Source organism: Lampetra planeri, chromosome 37 (genome assembly GCF_965212315.1).
Source record: "Lampetra planeri chromosome 37, kcLamPlan1.2.h2, whole genome shotgun sequence".
Lineage (NCBI taxonomy): Eukaryota > Metazoa > Chordata > Hyperoartia > Petromyzontiformes > Petromyzontidae > Lampetra > Lampetra planeri.
The window spans coordinates 5,063,808-5,079,379 of record NC_136143.1 but is presented as its reverse complement, the minus strand read 5'-3'; the positions used below and the strand labels follow the sequence as shown (position 1 = coordinate 5,079,379).

At 49.1% G+C, this 15,572-nt stretch overlaps 1 protein-coding gene across 1 annotated transcript; it reads left to right on the top strand.

The window, feature by feature from the left end:
* The first annotated feature begins 324 nt into the window (after positions 1-324).
* WNT16 (Wnt family member 16) lies at positions 325-8,405 on the top strand. The gene is made up of 3 exons (XM_078611612.1): positions 325-545; positions 6,516-6,787; positions 7,938-8,405. The coding sequence occupies exons 1-3, from the start codon at positions 326-328 to the stop codon at positions 8,403-8,405; spliced, it is 960 nt and encodes a 319-aa protein (XP_078467738.1). The 5' UTR covers position 325.
* The last annotated feature ends 7,167 nt before the right edge of the window (positions 8,406-15,572 follow it).

Genomic DNA, 15,572 nt, shown 5'->3' with positions numbered 1-15,572 from the left:
GGGGGGGGGGGGGGCGGGAGGGGTGAATGGAGAAAAAAAATCTAATAAATATCGTAAACATTGAAAAGGGGATGGCTTCATAAATCTCTCTCGCGTTATGCAGTAACTTCGATTGAGGCTGTAATTGCTTTTTATTTCCGAAGGCGGCTGTGGGTGCTGGACGTTAAGTGTTTCAGTTCGTTGGCGGGGGAAAGTGGAAAATGAACAACACGCCTTCAAAAACGTAACAATTGGTAAATCGCACTAACGGGCGTTACGAAATATTTAATTTCGATTAAGGACGTAATTGCCTTTTTTTTTGGTTCATTTCTAAAGGTGGCTGGGAATGCTACCGGCCAGACTTCCAGAGAAGCTGGGCTGCTCGCAAATTCCCGGACTGCCGAGCCGGCAAATAGAAGTTTGCAAGCAGAAGCCTGACATCCTGGGCAGCATTCAGCGGGGAGCGCGTACGGCCATCCAGGAGTGCCAGAGTCAGTTTAAGCACGAACGGTGGAACTGCTCCACGACTAGCGACTACTCGGTGTTTGGACAAGAACTAACTCGCGGTGAGTGCGCGTCCGGAGGGGAAGGGGGGCTGGGGGCTTGATTATCGAGCGAACTTTTCGTAGTCGCGTACGCGTTTAAACGTACGCATCTTCGAAGCTAGGAGTCCTCTTATTTCCTCCATTGCTCTGCCAGGAATTAGGGTAATTGCGTCTTTAATATACCTATTTATCTATCTATTTATTTATTTACTTGTACAACAATGATATTTACATTTTTTGTTAGAGTTTGTGTTATTCATACTTGTGTAACATTGCCAAAAAGCAAAGATTCCACGTGTAGCCTTAACAGACTGTTGGGGCAAGTTGCTGTTTGTGAGCACCTATGAAGGCCGGCACGGCACACGAGGGGGTGGGTGGCCAGCACCACGCCCGGCCGCCTTTGTCCCCCCAGTGGCGATGTTTACACACCGCATCAGGTACCCATGTGTGACTGAGCCGACCTAAGGGAAGCCCAGGACCGGTACAGATAATCGTCACTGGTGTTGGCCGTGAGCTGGAATCAAACTTGAGTCGCCGGTTTCGTAGCGCAGGGCCCTAACAGTTTCACTTACCGCTTCCCCACACCACTGCCAACGCAGTATCACACACACACACACACACAAAAACACACACTAACAAAAAAGAGTATATTACAGCATGGAACGAGCTGTATAGAATATTATTTAATCTACTGCTTATTCTGTGCCTCATATACACCGATACGTTTGATATGTTTCCTATATAGAAATCATATGTATCGTTGTTCAATGGTGACCAGCTTTATATAAGAACGGGAGAGCCTCACCATTCTGGCGAATTGCCCGATGATGCTGGATGCAATTACCAGCGAAACGTCGTACTCAAATTGTAAATATTGTGGTTTCATGCTTCAACACACCGGTGGGCTAAAGCAGTGAACTATTTGTTTTTTGTCAACGTGACACTTTTTTACTGATTGGCCGTGCCGGGTGGTGGAGGGTAACGACACATTTATAAATAACGCGATCTAAACCCAAAAACGTTGATTATGAATAATATTGGTCGCGAGTTAAACTGACCAGCTTGTAATGTTGACCGTCATGCCTATGATTGGTTTTGGTGACTTGCCTTCTAAAAAAAAAATCCACACGAGTCACAGGCTTAAACAGTCTAAAATCCCGTTTTTCATTTCTGCTGTGCTCTTTATTTTAAAAGTGAAACCTGGACCATCGCCATCGTGGCCTCTCTCCTGCACGTCTATATAATCCTCTCTCAAAACGAGCCGCTAACGTTCACGAACGGTTCACCTTTAAAGCGTTCACCAAGAAACCTTTTTTTCAAGTCTGATTTACTGTCACGAAATGTGAACAATCGTAATTTAAGATAGTTTGATTTGATTTATTATCGTTAGTATTATTATTATTATCAAAGGTCATGGTCGATCTACTGCTGGATAAAAGCCTGCCCATGCGGTGAACATCCACCATATATATAGTCTTGCGAAGCCACAATTAATATAACTTCTGTCCATGAACTAATCACTCGATGCCTACAGTGACCAATTTGATAACCGTAGATGATTAAGTTATGCTTTTATAGCGCAATATTCCTGTGGTTATTTTAAATTAGCACCTCCGATTATCACGGTTGGCAACGTACGGTGTGAAAGAGGTTCAACATACATACGTACAATTTATATCAGTGTGCCGTTTAAAACTTTTTGTGACCCATGTGCATCATATTTTCATTGTTAAGTTTCGTTTTCCAAAGGCACCCAAACTTAATCTCGGCAGCCTTTTTATGTCAAAATGTTTTGACCCTAGCCCGCCTTCAATAATGATAATAATTATACAATTCGTACCACGTACAATATTTCACAGATATAAATGATCGTGGCTCTGAAGCGCCGAGTAAAGCTCAATGCCACTCAATAAAGCCACGCAAACGAGGTGGCGGACTTTAGGAAAGAGGTGGGGGCCTTTAAGAAAGATGTGGGGCCTTAGAGAAAAAGGTGGGGCCTTTAAGAAAGATGTGGAGCATTTAAGAAATAAGTGGGGCCCTTAAGAAAGAGGTGGGATCTTTAAGAAAGATGTGGAGCTTTAAGAAAGAGGTGGGGCCTTTAAGAATGAGATGGGGAGGGGGGGGCATTCAGTGACTCTTGAGAGTCGGTGTAGATTGATCGCCACTGTTGCTGCGAAAATGAAATGGGACGAAAGCGAGCGATCTCCAGTTGTGCCACTCCTACAATGATATATATATAATTGTTTCGTGAACTTGCTGAACATCCACTTTTGTCCTGCTCATATTTATCCTGAGCCCAGCTGTACAGTCTTCTTCATGAATGTCTCCAAACATACCCTGAAGGTTAATTTTTCCATTCGTGATACCGTGTCTTACGCCATGTTTGTATGCCGGGTGCATATGCTGCACGTATGCAGTGAGTGTATGCGATGTGTATTTAGTGTGTATATGCTATGTGTGCAATGGGGATATGCCACGTGTATTTTATGTCTATATAATCCGTAGCTCCGGTTCAGTGTAGTTTTCTGCTAGCCTAGCGTATGGCATGTATGTATTTGTAAATTACAAGTCCGTGTTTAAGTTAGTGAGCAGTGTCATCGCTTCCCAAGGAGCGCGATTAATAACTCTCCATATGAAAAATAAAAATAGGTTTTACACTTTCTGGCAATCAAACAGGGTTTAGGATGTTGAAACACCAAATAGATAGCTTTCGCAAGGAATCTTATTTTTCATACTTTGATACTGGCAAAAAAGGTCCCGTGATAATAACTCTCCAGTCCCCCGGCCTAGACGAACGCAGTCGAATGTGGGACGATCATTAAACAACACGGAGAGCACGTTTTGTTCCGTGTAGACTGGCAGCTCTCTTCAAACTGCTTTGAACGGTGCCTTCCATCCACACTGTTGGCTACGTACACGGTGCGAAATAAGTTAAACATATTTCGATTTAAAGCTTTCGTGACTGCAGGGATTCATCTTCTTGTTTTTTTCGGTAAAGTCACGTAGAAGGGAAATAATAAAATAATAAAAATAAAACATAATAAAATAATTCTCACGACGTTTCAGACGCTGTCTCCCCGACAGACCTGTTCTTCACCTGAGGACGGCTGCTTGCGTTGTGGCCGAAACGTCGTGAGAATTATTTTATTATGTTTTATTTTTATTATTTTATTATTTCCCTTCTACGTGACTTTACCGAAAGAACCAAGAAGAAGTTCAACATACATACATACGATGGGATCATGCTCAAAGGCTCTGCACAGATAGATTCAAGAATCTGTACCGCCGTCTCCCGGTCAACTCACGCCTGACATCTCCGTGCAGTCTTTCCCATCCGAGTACTAACCAGGCTGCAGAGCTGCTTAGCTTCTAAGATCAGACGATGTTGGGCACCTTCAGGGTTATCTTAAGAGTATTTGGCTGCTATAAATGTCCACATTAGAAGCCGTCCACTTCGTTGAGCTATAACTTATGATGGCCAGGTCGCTTTAGTGGGCCCTTGGTAAGAAAAATAGATTTGGTCTCAAGCTTATTTTCGGGAAGGTCCTGCATAGTGACGGACCAATTCCTTGATTGAGCACTCTTAGGCTTTTTCAGTAAAGTCACGTAAGTAAAAACTAAAATAAATAATTAAAATAATAGAAATAATATATTTATTTTTTACCGACGTGACTTTACCGAAAAAAACCTAAGAGTATGAATCCTTGCAGTCACGAAAGCTTCAAATCTAGAATCCTTGATTGAGTGTTAGGAAGAAACCTGAGTTCCCAGGGTACAACCATTTGACAAGAGGAGATAACACTCACACATCCACACAATTAGATTACATCCACTGCTGTATTGCATTCTCCTGTTTACCTTGCACACAGCCCAAGCCGACAACGCCTCTCATTCAAAAGCAGTCTTCCATCAGACTGCCAACCAGGCACGGCCCTGCTTAGCTTGCATCTCGGACGAGTTTGGGTGCAGTTCGGGTGAGTCAGTCATTGTGTTAGATGAGAGTGCATCAAGATTCACAGTGTCTCTCCGCCGCTCGAACGATTGTGGAACGGCTCTGATGCGGGCGCCACGGTGGCGAGATGTTAACTACTTCGCCTGGTTTGCAGAAGGTCGTGGGTCGGATCCTAACCTTTACGCATGCATATTTGGAGTTTGCGTGTCTCTCTCCCTGTGGTCGCGCGCAATTGTCTCTGGTTCCTCCAGTTTTTTTCCCTCCACATTTAGAATCAACGTACGTTTGGAGTATTTGGTTGCAATACATTTCCACGTGATAAGCCACTTCGTTGAGCTATCATTTGTGGCCAGGTCGCTTCTGAAAAAGAGCTACATAGCTTAGTTGGGCCTTAACCTGGTAAACTATGAATATTTAATGATTTTAGTTTTATAAATTCAACGTTCCAATGACAAGAGGCCATCTAATGCACGCGACGCAGCATTTTTAGCACGACACCCTGTAGGCCACATCACTGGCACCAGCCACTGTCTTCGTGGCACACGAGAGGTTGAACTCTAACACAGCCGTGCCAACTCAGCGGCCTTTTGGATTTAATTCGCGGCAAAGAGATTAGCGCCGATTTTAGCGAGAGCCAAACGCCGGACTTGCAATCGAGAGGTCGACCGGTTGGATCGCCCAGTGTGACCATTGAAGCGATAACAACAAGCGGTTTAAATGGGGTAGAGGGCGTTAACAAGGTAAAGTGTGGGTACTCTCACCTCTTCCAAGACACCTGGCCAGCGTGCAAGAATAGGGAAAGCAAAATAACAAGAAGAGGCATTATTTGTTGACTTCGTTAACAAACTAACAGTTTTGGTTGAATTCGTTAACAAACTAACAGTTTTGTTAAATCCGTTAACAAACTAACATTTTTTGTTGAATCCGTTAACAAACATTTTGTTAAATCCACTAACAAAGTAACATTTTAGTTGAATCCGTTAACAAACGAACATTTTGTTGAATCCGTTAACAAATTTACATTTTGTTGAATCCATTAACAAAGTAACATTTTTGTTGAATCCGTTAACAAACTAACATTTTGTTGAATCCGTTAACAAACAAACAGTTTTGTTGAATCCGTGAACAAATTAAGATGTTGTTGAATCCGTTAACAAACTAAAATTTTCAACAGCCGCAACCCACGTGACAGAAATACGAGACGGTCGTGAATTAAAAACCGTCACGCAGCAGTCCTGACGTCATGGTCGGGACCGAACCCACGACCTCCTGTATACAAGGCGAGGTAGTTAACATCTCCGAGTCACCGTGGCGGCCCCGCTTGTTTGCCCAGGAAATCGTCACTGATTCTCACGTCTATTTTTCAGGCGGGTCCTGCCAAATTCAGGCAGTTGAGCGGGGGGGGGGGGGGTGCAATCCTCATTGAGCAATCTGTGGTTGATCCTTTCGAAGCTGGCACAAAATGTGGACCACGATTCCGGTTGGCGCCACGACGGCGACCAGCTTGAAGCGCTTCGGCCCTCCCCGTGGTCTCCCTCTGGGCCTGAAGCAGCAGATTACTTTGGTGCCGGATACAGCCACAGTGTGATTGCGATGTGATCCGTAACTTGTACACGCCGTGTATCGATCGTTCCATTATTTTAATGTGCAATTGTACTGAGGACCCGCTGTGTGTTGGTGTCTTGGTGTGGTCTGGGACTGTTGTTGTTTTCGTTGTTGTTGTTGTTGTTTTGCTACCTTGCCCAAAGCCTGCATTTAGTGTTGAAAAAGTGGCAGGAATTCATATACCTATGGATTTTGTACTTATATACAGATCTGTCTTTTTATGATAAAACGATTGCGTGACTTGCTGACCTTTTTCTCTACGTTGCACTCCTATTGAATGTTGCATGGTTTGTTGTCGTAACTTGCTAACCCGCCCCGAGAAAAAAAAGCTTCATAGCTCATCGGATTCTTCCTCCAGTCTAAACAAATATTCTAATTCTGACCACCTCCCCCCCCCCCGCACCCCCCCCCCCCACCAACCTTACAACGGCCAGGCTCGCGAGAGACGGCGTTCATCTACGCGGTGGCGAGCGCCGGCCTCGTCTACTCGATCACGCGTGGCTGCAGCGCGGGGGAAGTCTCGGGCTGCTCGTGCGACGCCTCCCTGAAGGGCGGCTCGCAGAGCGAGGGATGGCAGTGGGGCGGCTGTTCGGACGACATCCGCTACGGACTCACTTTCGGCCGCAAGTTCGTGGACGCTGCCGAGAGCGCCGCCGGCGGACACAACGCGCTGATGAACTTGCACAACGTGGAGGCGGGCCGGCAGGTGAGGGATTCGGTCGGGATGTCCGCACTCTTTGCACGCGAGATCACAGCGATGCCCCAACTCCCCACCTCCCCCCTCCATCCCCTACCAGCAGGATCATTAATGCCCGCTTGCGGACCGAGCTAAAAATAAACTATTTTTGTTATTTTATTCTACCCACTGAGCGATATAACTATTTTTCAGATGTCCAAACAGGCCATCAAACTGGCTTGCATAATACTGTCTCTCTCGAGTTATCTGTGCAAGGGCAGGTCAATGACTCCAGTTCTTGCCAGCTTTAAACTATTTTCTTTTTATTTGACCAGGTAAGACCCACTCAGCTATACATCGTAGCCCTTTTTCAGAAGCGACCTGGTCACAAGCGGTCGCCCGACAAAGTGGCTTATCGCGTGGACATTTATCGCAACAGACAAATACTCTAAACGCGTGATGTCGATTCTACATGTGGATGATGAGTCGAGCGCACCGTGCGCTCCGTCAGATTGGTTGGTAGCAGCACCGGAGGGACGAGGGGAGGTGGGGGGTCTTCACCTAGCCGAGAGTGCAACAATGCCTCTTCTCCGTCAGCTCCACCGGCTTTCCCATTCACTACACCGCCGTCTTTTAAAAAAAAAAACCTGACGCTCGTATGTAAATCTCTCCATGCCCCCCCCCCTCCTCGTCTCGCCTCTCTCATTTCTTCATGTCCCCCGCCTCATCCTCCTCTTCGTTCCCAATCTTCTCGATGTCTCTCACTGTCCCTCCTCCCTCTGCCCATTCCCGTTTTCTGTATTTCTTTCTCCTCGCACCCTACCACTGGAAGCGACTCCCCCTGTGCGTTCAGCAGCTCCCCTCCTTAACCTCGTTCTCTCTTCAAGCCTCACCACCTCTTCTCCATTGCCCATCCTCTTCCCTCCCGTCGCCCCTCCACTCCATCCTGTCCCTCCCCTACAGCCCTTTCGTGATGCCCACGTGCCCGCTGTTGCTGTCATTCACTCCTCGGCCCTTGCACCGCCGCTTGCCATCAAAATCACTCTTTTTTCCCGTACCGCTTTGAAACGACGAAAAGCGCATCGAACCGAGGCGCTGCGCAAATATTTAAAATACGATTACGACGACGACGCGCGTTACGCGACTAAGCGGCGCGCTTGTTTTTTTTTGTATCGCCAAGGCGGCCTCCATGCTGATGACGACGCACTGCCGCTGCCACGGCGTCTCGGGTTCGTGCGCCGTCAAGACGTGCTGGCGGGGCATGGCGAGCTTCGACAAGGTGGGCAAGCTGCTCAAGGACAAGTACGAGGAGAGCGCGCACGTGGTGGAGAAGTCGCAGGGAAAGCTGCGTCGTCGGGGCAACCTCCACGGGGGCAAGCACGCCGCTCACAAGGACGAGCTCGTGCACGTGGCCGACTCGCCCGACTATTGCGTGCGCAACGGCGCGGTGGGCACGGCGGGCACCAAGGGGCGCGAGTGCGATAAGTTCTCGGACGGGCCCGAGGGCTGCGGCTCGCTGTGCTGCGGCCGCGGCTACAACACACACGTGGTGCGACACGCCGAGCGATGCGAGTGCAAGTTCATGTGGTGCTGCTACGTGAGGTGCCGGGTGTGCGAGACGCTGGCGGACGTTCAGACGTGCAAGTGAAGGAGGGTCCGCGTGGCTCCCCCCCCAACCCGCCCCGCCCTGCCGCCACAACCTTACCACCCCGCACACCTCCCCCCACACCGCACACACCCCCCCCCCTCGCGTGTATGTTGAACTTCTTTCGCACCGTACGTAGCCAACCGTGCTAATCGTAGATGCGGATGAAGGACAACAAACTAAACACACAAAGCTGCACCTCTAACCACCCAAGCTACTCGCGCTATCAAATACATCTCTGGGAGGCTCAACCGGGATACACGGTGAGCAGCCCCGCCAGCCCTCCCTCCCTCCGTTAGCCTCGCCCACTTTTACGAAGCCACACCCACTCGATCGCTAGCACCACCGGCACGTGGGAACGGCGTCGTTGTTTCTTATGTTGGCCTCCCCACCCCACGTCCACTGCAACATTGGCCCCCGTCCTCGCGACTTAGACCCCGGTTCAACTACTTGACTTAAGCCTCTCCCCCCCCCACTCCTGCCAGAATCGCGAGTTGATCGCGCGAAACCACTGGGGCTGTCCCGCTCCAAACCGGGACGGTTGGTAACCTTACGCCTCACCCCCTTGCCTCCCAAGCGCACCACTTGCCCCTACTAATCAAACGAATAGAACGAAAAGTGACCGTGGTTTCCATGCACCTTTTGTTGTTGATGTTGTTGATTTTGGATCGACTAATTGCTCTATGAATAAACGATTGATCGGAATTGTTTTTATAGGACGAACGTGAATTGCAATACATGATGATCCCATTATTTGCTCGTGGACCCAGCCCGATATTTATCTTTGCGAGTTTAGTAAAATAATTTCCACAAAGAAGCACAGAGAGAGAGAGAGAGAGCGGCACGCTTCGAAAGGAGACTGAGAGACAGAGATAGTAACACGTGGGTCATGGAACAAACACAGGCTCAGCAACATCCTATGTATGTATGTATGTTGAACTTCTTTACCACCATACGTAGCCAACCATGCTAACCGGAGGTGCGGGGGGGGGGGAAGGACACCAATACGTCGATTGATAACAACAAAAGTAGAATGGCCTTGGGGAAGGAGGCGAGACTGGCGACCTAACGGCAGCCAAAGGAGGGAGGCGGCTTGCATCGGGGCGGAGACGGAGCGCTGGGATCGCCTCGCGTGCGGGGAGTGAGATGTAACGGTGGCAGCGACGGTTCGGGGAGGGCCCTCATCCAGCAGCGGATAGATAATGGCTGGCGATGACGGCGATGTTTGGCATCCTTGACGGCGAATCACACGAAGAAGAAAAATGGCTCTTAGCACGCGTCTGCCTCCGATCGCCATCTGCCCTCGTCTTGATTCTTCTGCCTTTGATGACACCAATTCTGGACTATGCCCGCTCCTCCCCTCCCCTCTGCGCCTCCTTGCTTCGAGGTCCGGACCCCAATTAATCTCTGTCCCATTGGTGCCCCATTAGCAGCAAAGCGTTTGAATACATTTCAAGGAACACAATAAAAAAGAACAACCACACAACGCGGCGGCCGCGTTGCTACTTAACGCGCGAAGGGACTTAAAAGGCGAAGTTTGTGTGGTGTTGTTAATTGTTTTTTTACCCTCCTATCTGGCAACAAAACTGACACCTTTTTTTACAAAGAGTCATGTTTGCATAGACCACAATACCTGCAGTCATAATGCAAACAAAAAACACAACTCTGATAATGTATGCACTGTCCTTGAAGTTGATTGGTCCACACCCGAGACAGCTTTCCTCAGAGCCTAGTCTCACATGGGTTGGACCAGATGACGCCAAAAGGCGCACAACTCAAAGACAATGCACCATCAGAGTATGAGAGCTCGGGGTCAGTTTTGTTGCCAGATAGAAGGGTAAGAAACCAATTATCATATGTTTTACTGGCAAATGAGGTTCCAATGGTTTTGTGTGGTGTTGTTTTAAGTTTAACACGCGGGCGATTGAATCTCGCCCCCACCCCCCGGACCCCAAAATCCACCGCGACGCATGTAATACGATTATGCGTTGTGTCGACAATTTGCGTTTTTAATACACCGTGAAGCGGCCCAGTCACGTGCTATTTAGTGCCCTCCTATTTTAAACAAAAATGACACCCACGCAGCAACACACCACAACAACAACAATAATGATAATCCCGTGTGCGCCCACCGAATGCGTGCGGACGAAATACGTTCCACGAGCCGTGACTAAACGGATATCAGTTACGCAATTAGACCCCCTGGCGAAGAGAGTTTTAATCCGTTTTGGTGTGGATATCTCCCGCCCCATGTTTACCGCGATGGCATTTTCCGCGCCGTGCCAAAGGGCTCCGTCCGTGTTAACCGCACGCTCTCGATACTCTCACAGCGCGCTGGCTAAGTATAGGGGATGGGGGGCTGCTAGACACACAGACCCAGCCCCCCACACGGAGGAAAACAAGAGGCCTCCTGCTTCGCGGGTTTTCGCGGTGGTACAGTCCATATGTGTGTTGCTTCTTTTAGTTTTTTTTTTCAAATTCGCGTTGTGTCTGCGGGTTTTTGTCGAGCGCGACCGACCGTGTCCAACGTTTGGAGCGCCGGCTCGGATCCACACGAAGCTCCACAGTGCGTGGAGCGAGCTTCGTTCACTCCCGTAGAGGTCTGTGTAAGCTAAAGCGAGATCCATTCACCCCCGTAGAGGTCTGTGTTAGCTAGAGCGAGCTCCATTCACTCCCGTGGAAGTCTATCAGCTTATAGCGAGCTCCATTCACTCCCGTAGACATGCAATCTAAAGCGAGCCCCATTCGCTACTATAGAGGTCTGTGTTAGCTAAAGCGAGCTCCATTCACTCCAGTTGAGATCCGATTGCGTGAGAAAATAGCAAGCCACTGTTTATCTTCTAACCAATCACCAGCCAGAAGCATTCGTCTATCAGGGCACCGCCAACTTCCAAAGTGTTCAATCCAGAAGTGACATTAACAGCGGGCAGTGCTGCAACTCGCCGTGCGGCTATTTCATGGGGGATGACTTTGGTGCCCTAAGCAGCAATCATTCCAGGTGGGGGGTGGCAAATCAAATGGGCGTGGGACAGGAGGGGGGGGGGGCATGGGGTTGGGGGCACCGGGGGGGGGGGGCAGACACCCACCCAGCCCACCCAGCCACCCCTCTCTCCGCGAGGAACGCCAGTGGTCACGCCCAGTAAATTGCCGTAATCTGCTTGTGTAACAAATCGAGGGGAGTCCGTTTCCACGGCCGCGAACTTTATCGAACACGGGGCGCGCGGGAAAGATGCGGTGGGGGGGGGGCGGCGGAAATCGATAGCGTCCGCATGAGCTTGCCAACGAGGGCGAGATTGATGAGGTCCCATTATTGTACATCGTTGTAATTTAACCTCTCCCAAAAGGACGCTAATATAAAACTAAAAGCCCCCACTGTTTTAAAACGTCTATATTCAACTGCCCCCCCACCCTCCCGCCCCCGAACACTTTCATTTGCAGGCCAGGAAGGACATGCCAAGATTGAGCTCTTAAATTTATACAGATATGTAAAGCGAAAACAAAATTGCCGTGAGATGAATGACATGTGATTTCATGGATTAATACGAACGACTAAGCTCGTGATGCATGCATCGAATTGTGAGTGTAAGAATGTTATATTAAAAATGTTCAATTCTAATAGGTTTCGCTTGCCCTCCACCCCACCTTAAGACACTAGAGGCGCTATTTTTCACCCCGGTGTAAATGTAATGTAGTAACTCGGCGGGAGACGACTTCACGGGTAACACACTCTTTATTTTATCAAACTTGGTTACAGGTGACTAACACCTACTTTGTATCTCGGGTGACAACCACCCACTTAGCTACTTGGCGACTAACGCCCACTGAGCTACTCGGATGACCAACATCCACTTAGTACTCGGTGACAAACACCCACTTAGCTACTTGGCGACTGACGCCCACTGAGCTACTCGGATGACCAACATCCTCTTAGCTACTCGGCGACTAACGCCACTGAGCTACTCGGATGACCAACATCCACTTAGTACTCGGGTGACAAACACCCACTTAGCTACTTGGCGACTAACGCCCACTGAGCTACTCGGATGACCAACATCCACTTAGCTACTCGGCGACTAACGCCATTGAGCTACTCGGATGACCAACATCCACTTAGCTACTCGGCGACTAACGCCACTGAGCTACTAGGTCTTCAGCTCCGTCTTCGGGTCTTCAACTGGGTAACTCTCCCCGAGTGCTCTCGCGCGTCCCCCTTTATACCCCACCTGCGGACGTCGCTGCGAGCACCCACTTATTCGACCAATCGCCGGGCGCTGGCTACGATCCTCTTTTCCCACATCTCATCGTGCCTCACCACTCACTCCGCGCCGCCCCGTCATCTGTCACTCCCGGCGCGCGCGTCCACACCACGCCCACAACGCGTGCCCAACCCCGCACCCCGCGCCGCCCCGTGATCCATCACTGTCACAGTCGGCGCACGTCAATACCACCACTACATAAAAATTAGCAGAAGGCATTCTTTGGAGGTGAACCCGCAACCATAAATCGTGCTGTGTGCAATGAAACGACGGTGCAACGCTTGCTGCTATGTTCACCACGGCACATTCATCGCATCGAACACTCATTGCTTGCAATTACTAATCGTGGGGGAGGAGGGGGGAGAACAACCCAATCACGTTTATATACTCTTTGGTTCTTTCAATAAAGTCACGTAGGTGAAAATTTTAAAAAAAATAAATGAAGTGAAAATAAAAAAGAATATGGATCCTTGCAGTCACGAACACTTCTAAACTAGAACCAATCACCATTGGTACCTCATTTGCCAGTAAAAATATGGTAATTGGTTTTTTACCCTTCTATCTGGCAACAAAACTGACACCTTTTTACAAGGAGTCATGCTTGCATATACCACAATACCTGCAGTCATAATGCAAACAAAAAACACAACTCTGATAATGTGCACTGAGTTGTGTTTTTTGTTTGCATTATGACTGCAGGTATTGTGGTCTATGCAAGCATGACTCCTTGTAAAAAGGTGTCAGTTTTGTTGCCAGATAGAAGGGTAAAAAAACAATTATCATAGAACCAATCACGTTTATCTACAATATCTGTGAAAGTCCGGCTATCAGTGACACCCTCCTCCAAACCCCGACGCGAATTAAACCGCAGAAAAACTCCCATTATCCACAATTTCTTCTGTGGCTAACCGGAGTCGAACGGGTAAAATGCATCCGAGTTGTCTGGAATTTTGTCCGTGGGTTAAAAGGCGCACCAGGAATTCTGAGCGTCGCGGGCGAACTTAAAAAACAACTTTTTTTTTGTAAAAGGACCGACGCAACAGACCAGCTTTACATGACACGATGTGCGTGGAAAACGCGCAATCAGGAAGTGTTGTCCAATGCCTCTGATTGGGTGCAGGGAGGCATTAAAAGAGGATTGGCACGGGACAGAGGATCCGAAAAGATTCGGGGGGAGGGGGGGGGTTTAGAGAGAAACTCAAACTTGAAAAAGGTGAGGAACGCAAGGTGCACTCGGAGGGGAAGGGCTAAGAAGGGTTCGAAAGGAAGGACGGGGATTGGCTGAGGGAAATTGGGGGTGCGCAAAAGTTCTAGAAAGGGGGGCTCGGAGGGTTATTGAAAAGGGGGATATGGCTCAAGGGGAAGGCGCGTTTCGGGGAGAAGTCGGAAGTTCGTGCTCAAGGCGGCGTTCGCGTGCGACATAAAAGGCTCTTAGTAAAATATAGAACACGCATGTCGGACGTTGTTACACTTTTATCTCGCGTTCTTGTCTTCTCGTGTCGCCTTTATGAGACGTGCTGGTGCTGCGAAATACCCCCCCCCACACACACACCACACACCGTTTACCCGTGTTTGTTTGTATTCCGTGATCGCCAGTGCTTATATCCGTAAACGTTTTGGAGCAGATTAAGAGAGGCGTCGCCTCTCCACCCCCCCCCCCAAAAGTGGCGTGGAACTCTGTTCCCAGCGATCCCACGTTCATCGGCAGATGACCGTGTGGATATTTTTCGTGGAAGTTCCGCGGGATATTCGGAGCGACCCACAGCGCTCTGGTTTGTCACATCGCCCCGGACAAAGTGTGCTTGCCTGTAGCACGTGTTCGGGAAGGAGGTAATACTTGGGAATTGATTTTAGGAAGGAATCATATACTTCAGTAGTGTTACGGTTTTAAGGTCCTTTAACAAAAGATACAACCTCTATTTGTCTCAATTTTATCTGTAATTGTAATCGAATGTAAGAGTTTTGGAAACAAGTGTAAACACTTACGCATGTTTAACGAACGTGGTTTTAAAATGAAAATCCCCAGATTGAGATTTTACCTTTCCTTTCGTGCTCTCTTTTATTAACACACTCTGTCACACACAAAGACAAAGATCCTCCCGGATAGCCTACATAAGCTGTTGGGGGTAAGTGCTTTTCGGAAGCACCTATGAAGGTCGGCACGGCGAACGAGTGGCCAGCACTACTCCTGGCCGCCTTTGTCTCCCTAGCGTCGATGTTTACACACCGCACCAGGTACTCATTTGAGACTGAGTCGACCTAAGGGGAGGCCCAGGACCGGTTCAGAAAATCGTCATCGGTGTTGCATGTCCACACACCTGACCACAGACACGGTGTTTGGGGGTGGCGGTGTGTGTGTGTATGGGGGGTAATCAAGAGGGGGGGGAGCGGTAGTGTAGCGGTTATCGCGCTGCGCTATGAATCCGGCGACCCGGGTTCGATTCCCGCTCACGGCCAACACCAGTGACGAATATTTGAATCGGTACTGGACCTCCCCTAGGTCGACTAAGCCTCAAATGAGTACCTGGTGCGGTGTGTTAATATCGCCACTGGGGAGACAAAGGCGGTCGGGCGTGGTGCTGGCCACCCACCTCCTCGTGTACGGCTCCGGCCTTCATAGGTGCTCGCTAACAGCACTTGCCCCTACAGTCAGTCAAGGCTGTATGGGGGATCTTTGTCTTTGGTAATCAATAGGAGTGAGAGAGCTGCTGACGCATGCGTCAGTGTTGGGGGGGCATCTCCAATGCAAGATCGGCGTCTCAGAGGGCCCCCCCCTCCACGCTCCTCCCTCTCCCTGTCTGTGCGACAAGGCGGACCCAGATCGTGAGTGACACGCGGCGCGCCGATGATCAGCCTAATTCACTGCGTGCCTCGTTCAAACGCAACAACAACAACAAACAAAGGGGGTGGTTCC

What these genes read in the sequence shown, in the direction of transcription:
- WNT16 (XM_078611612.1), top strand. Translation starts at nt 326, where the DNA reads ATGCTACCGGCCAGACTTCCAGAGAAGCTGGGCTGCTCGCAAATTCCC. An exon ending in TGGACAAGAACTAACTCGCG is followed by an intron (nt 546 to 6,515) that starts GTGAGTGCGCGT and finishes TACAACGGCCAG; the next exon opens with GCTCGCGAGAGACGGCGTTC. An exon ending in ACGTGGAGGCGGGCCGGCAG is followed by an intron (nt 6,788 to 7,937) that starts GTGAGGGATTCG and finishes TGTATCGCCAAG; the next exon opens with GCGGCCTCCATGCTGATGAC.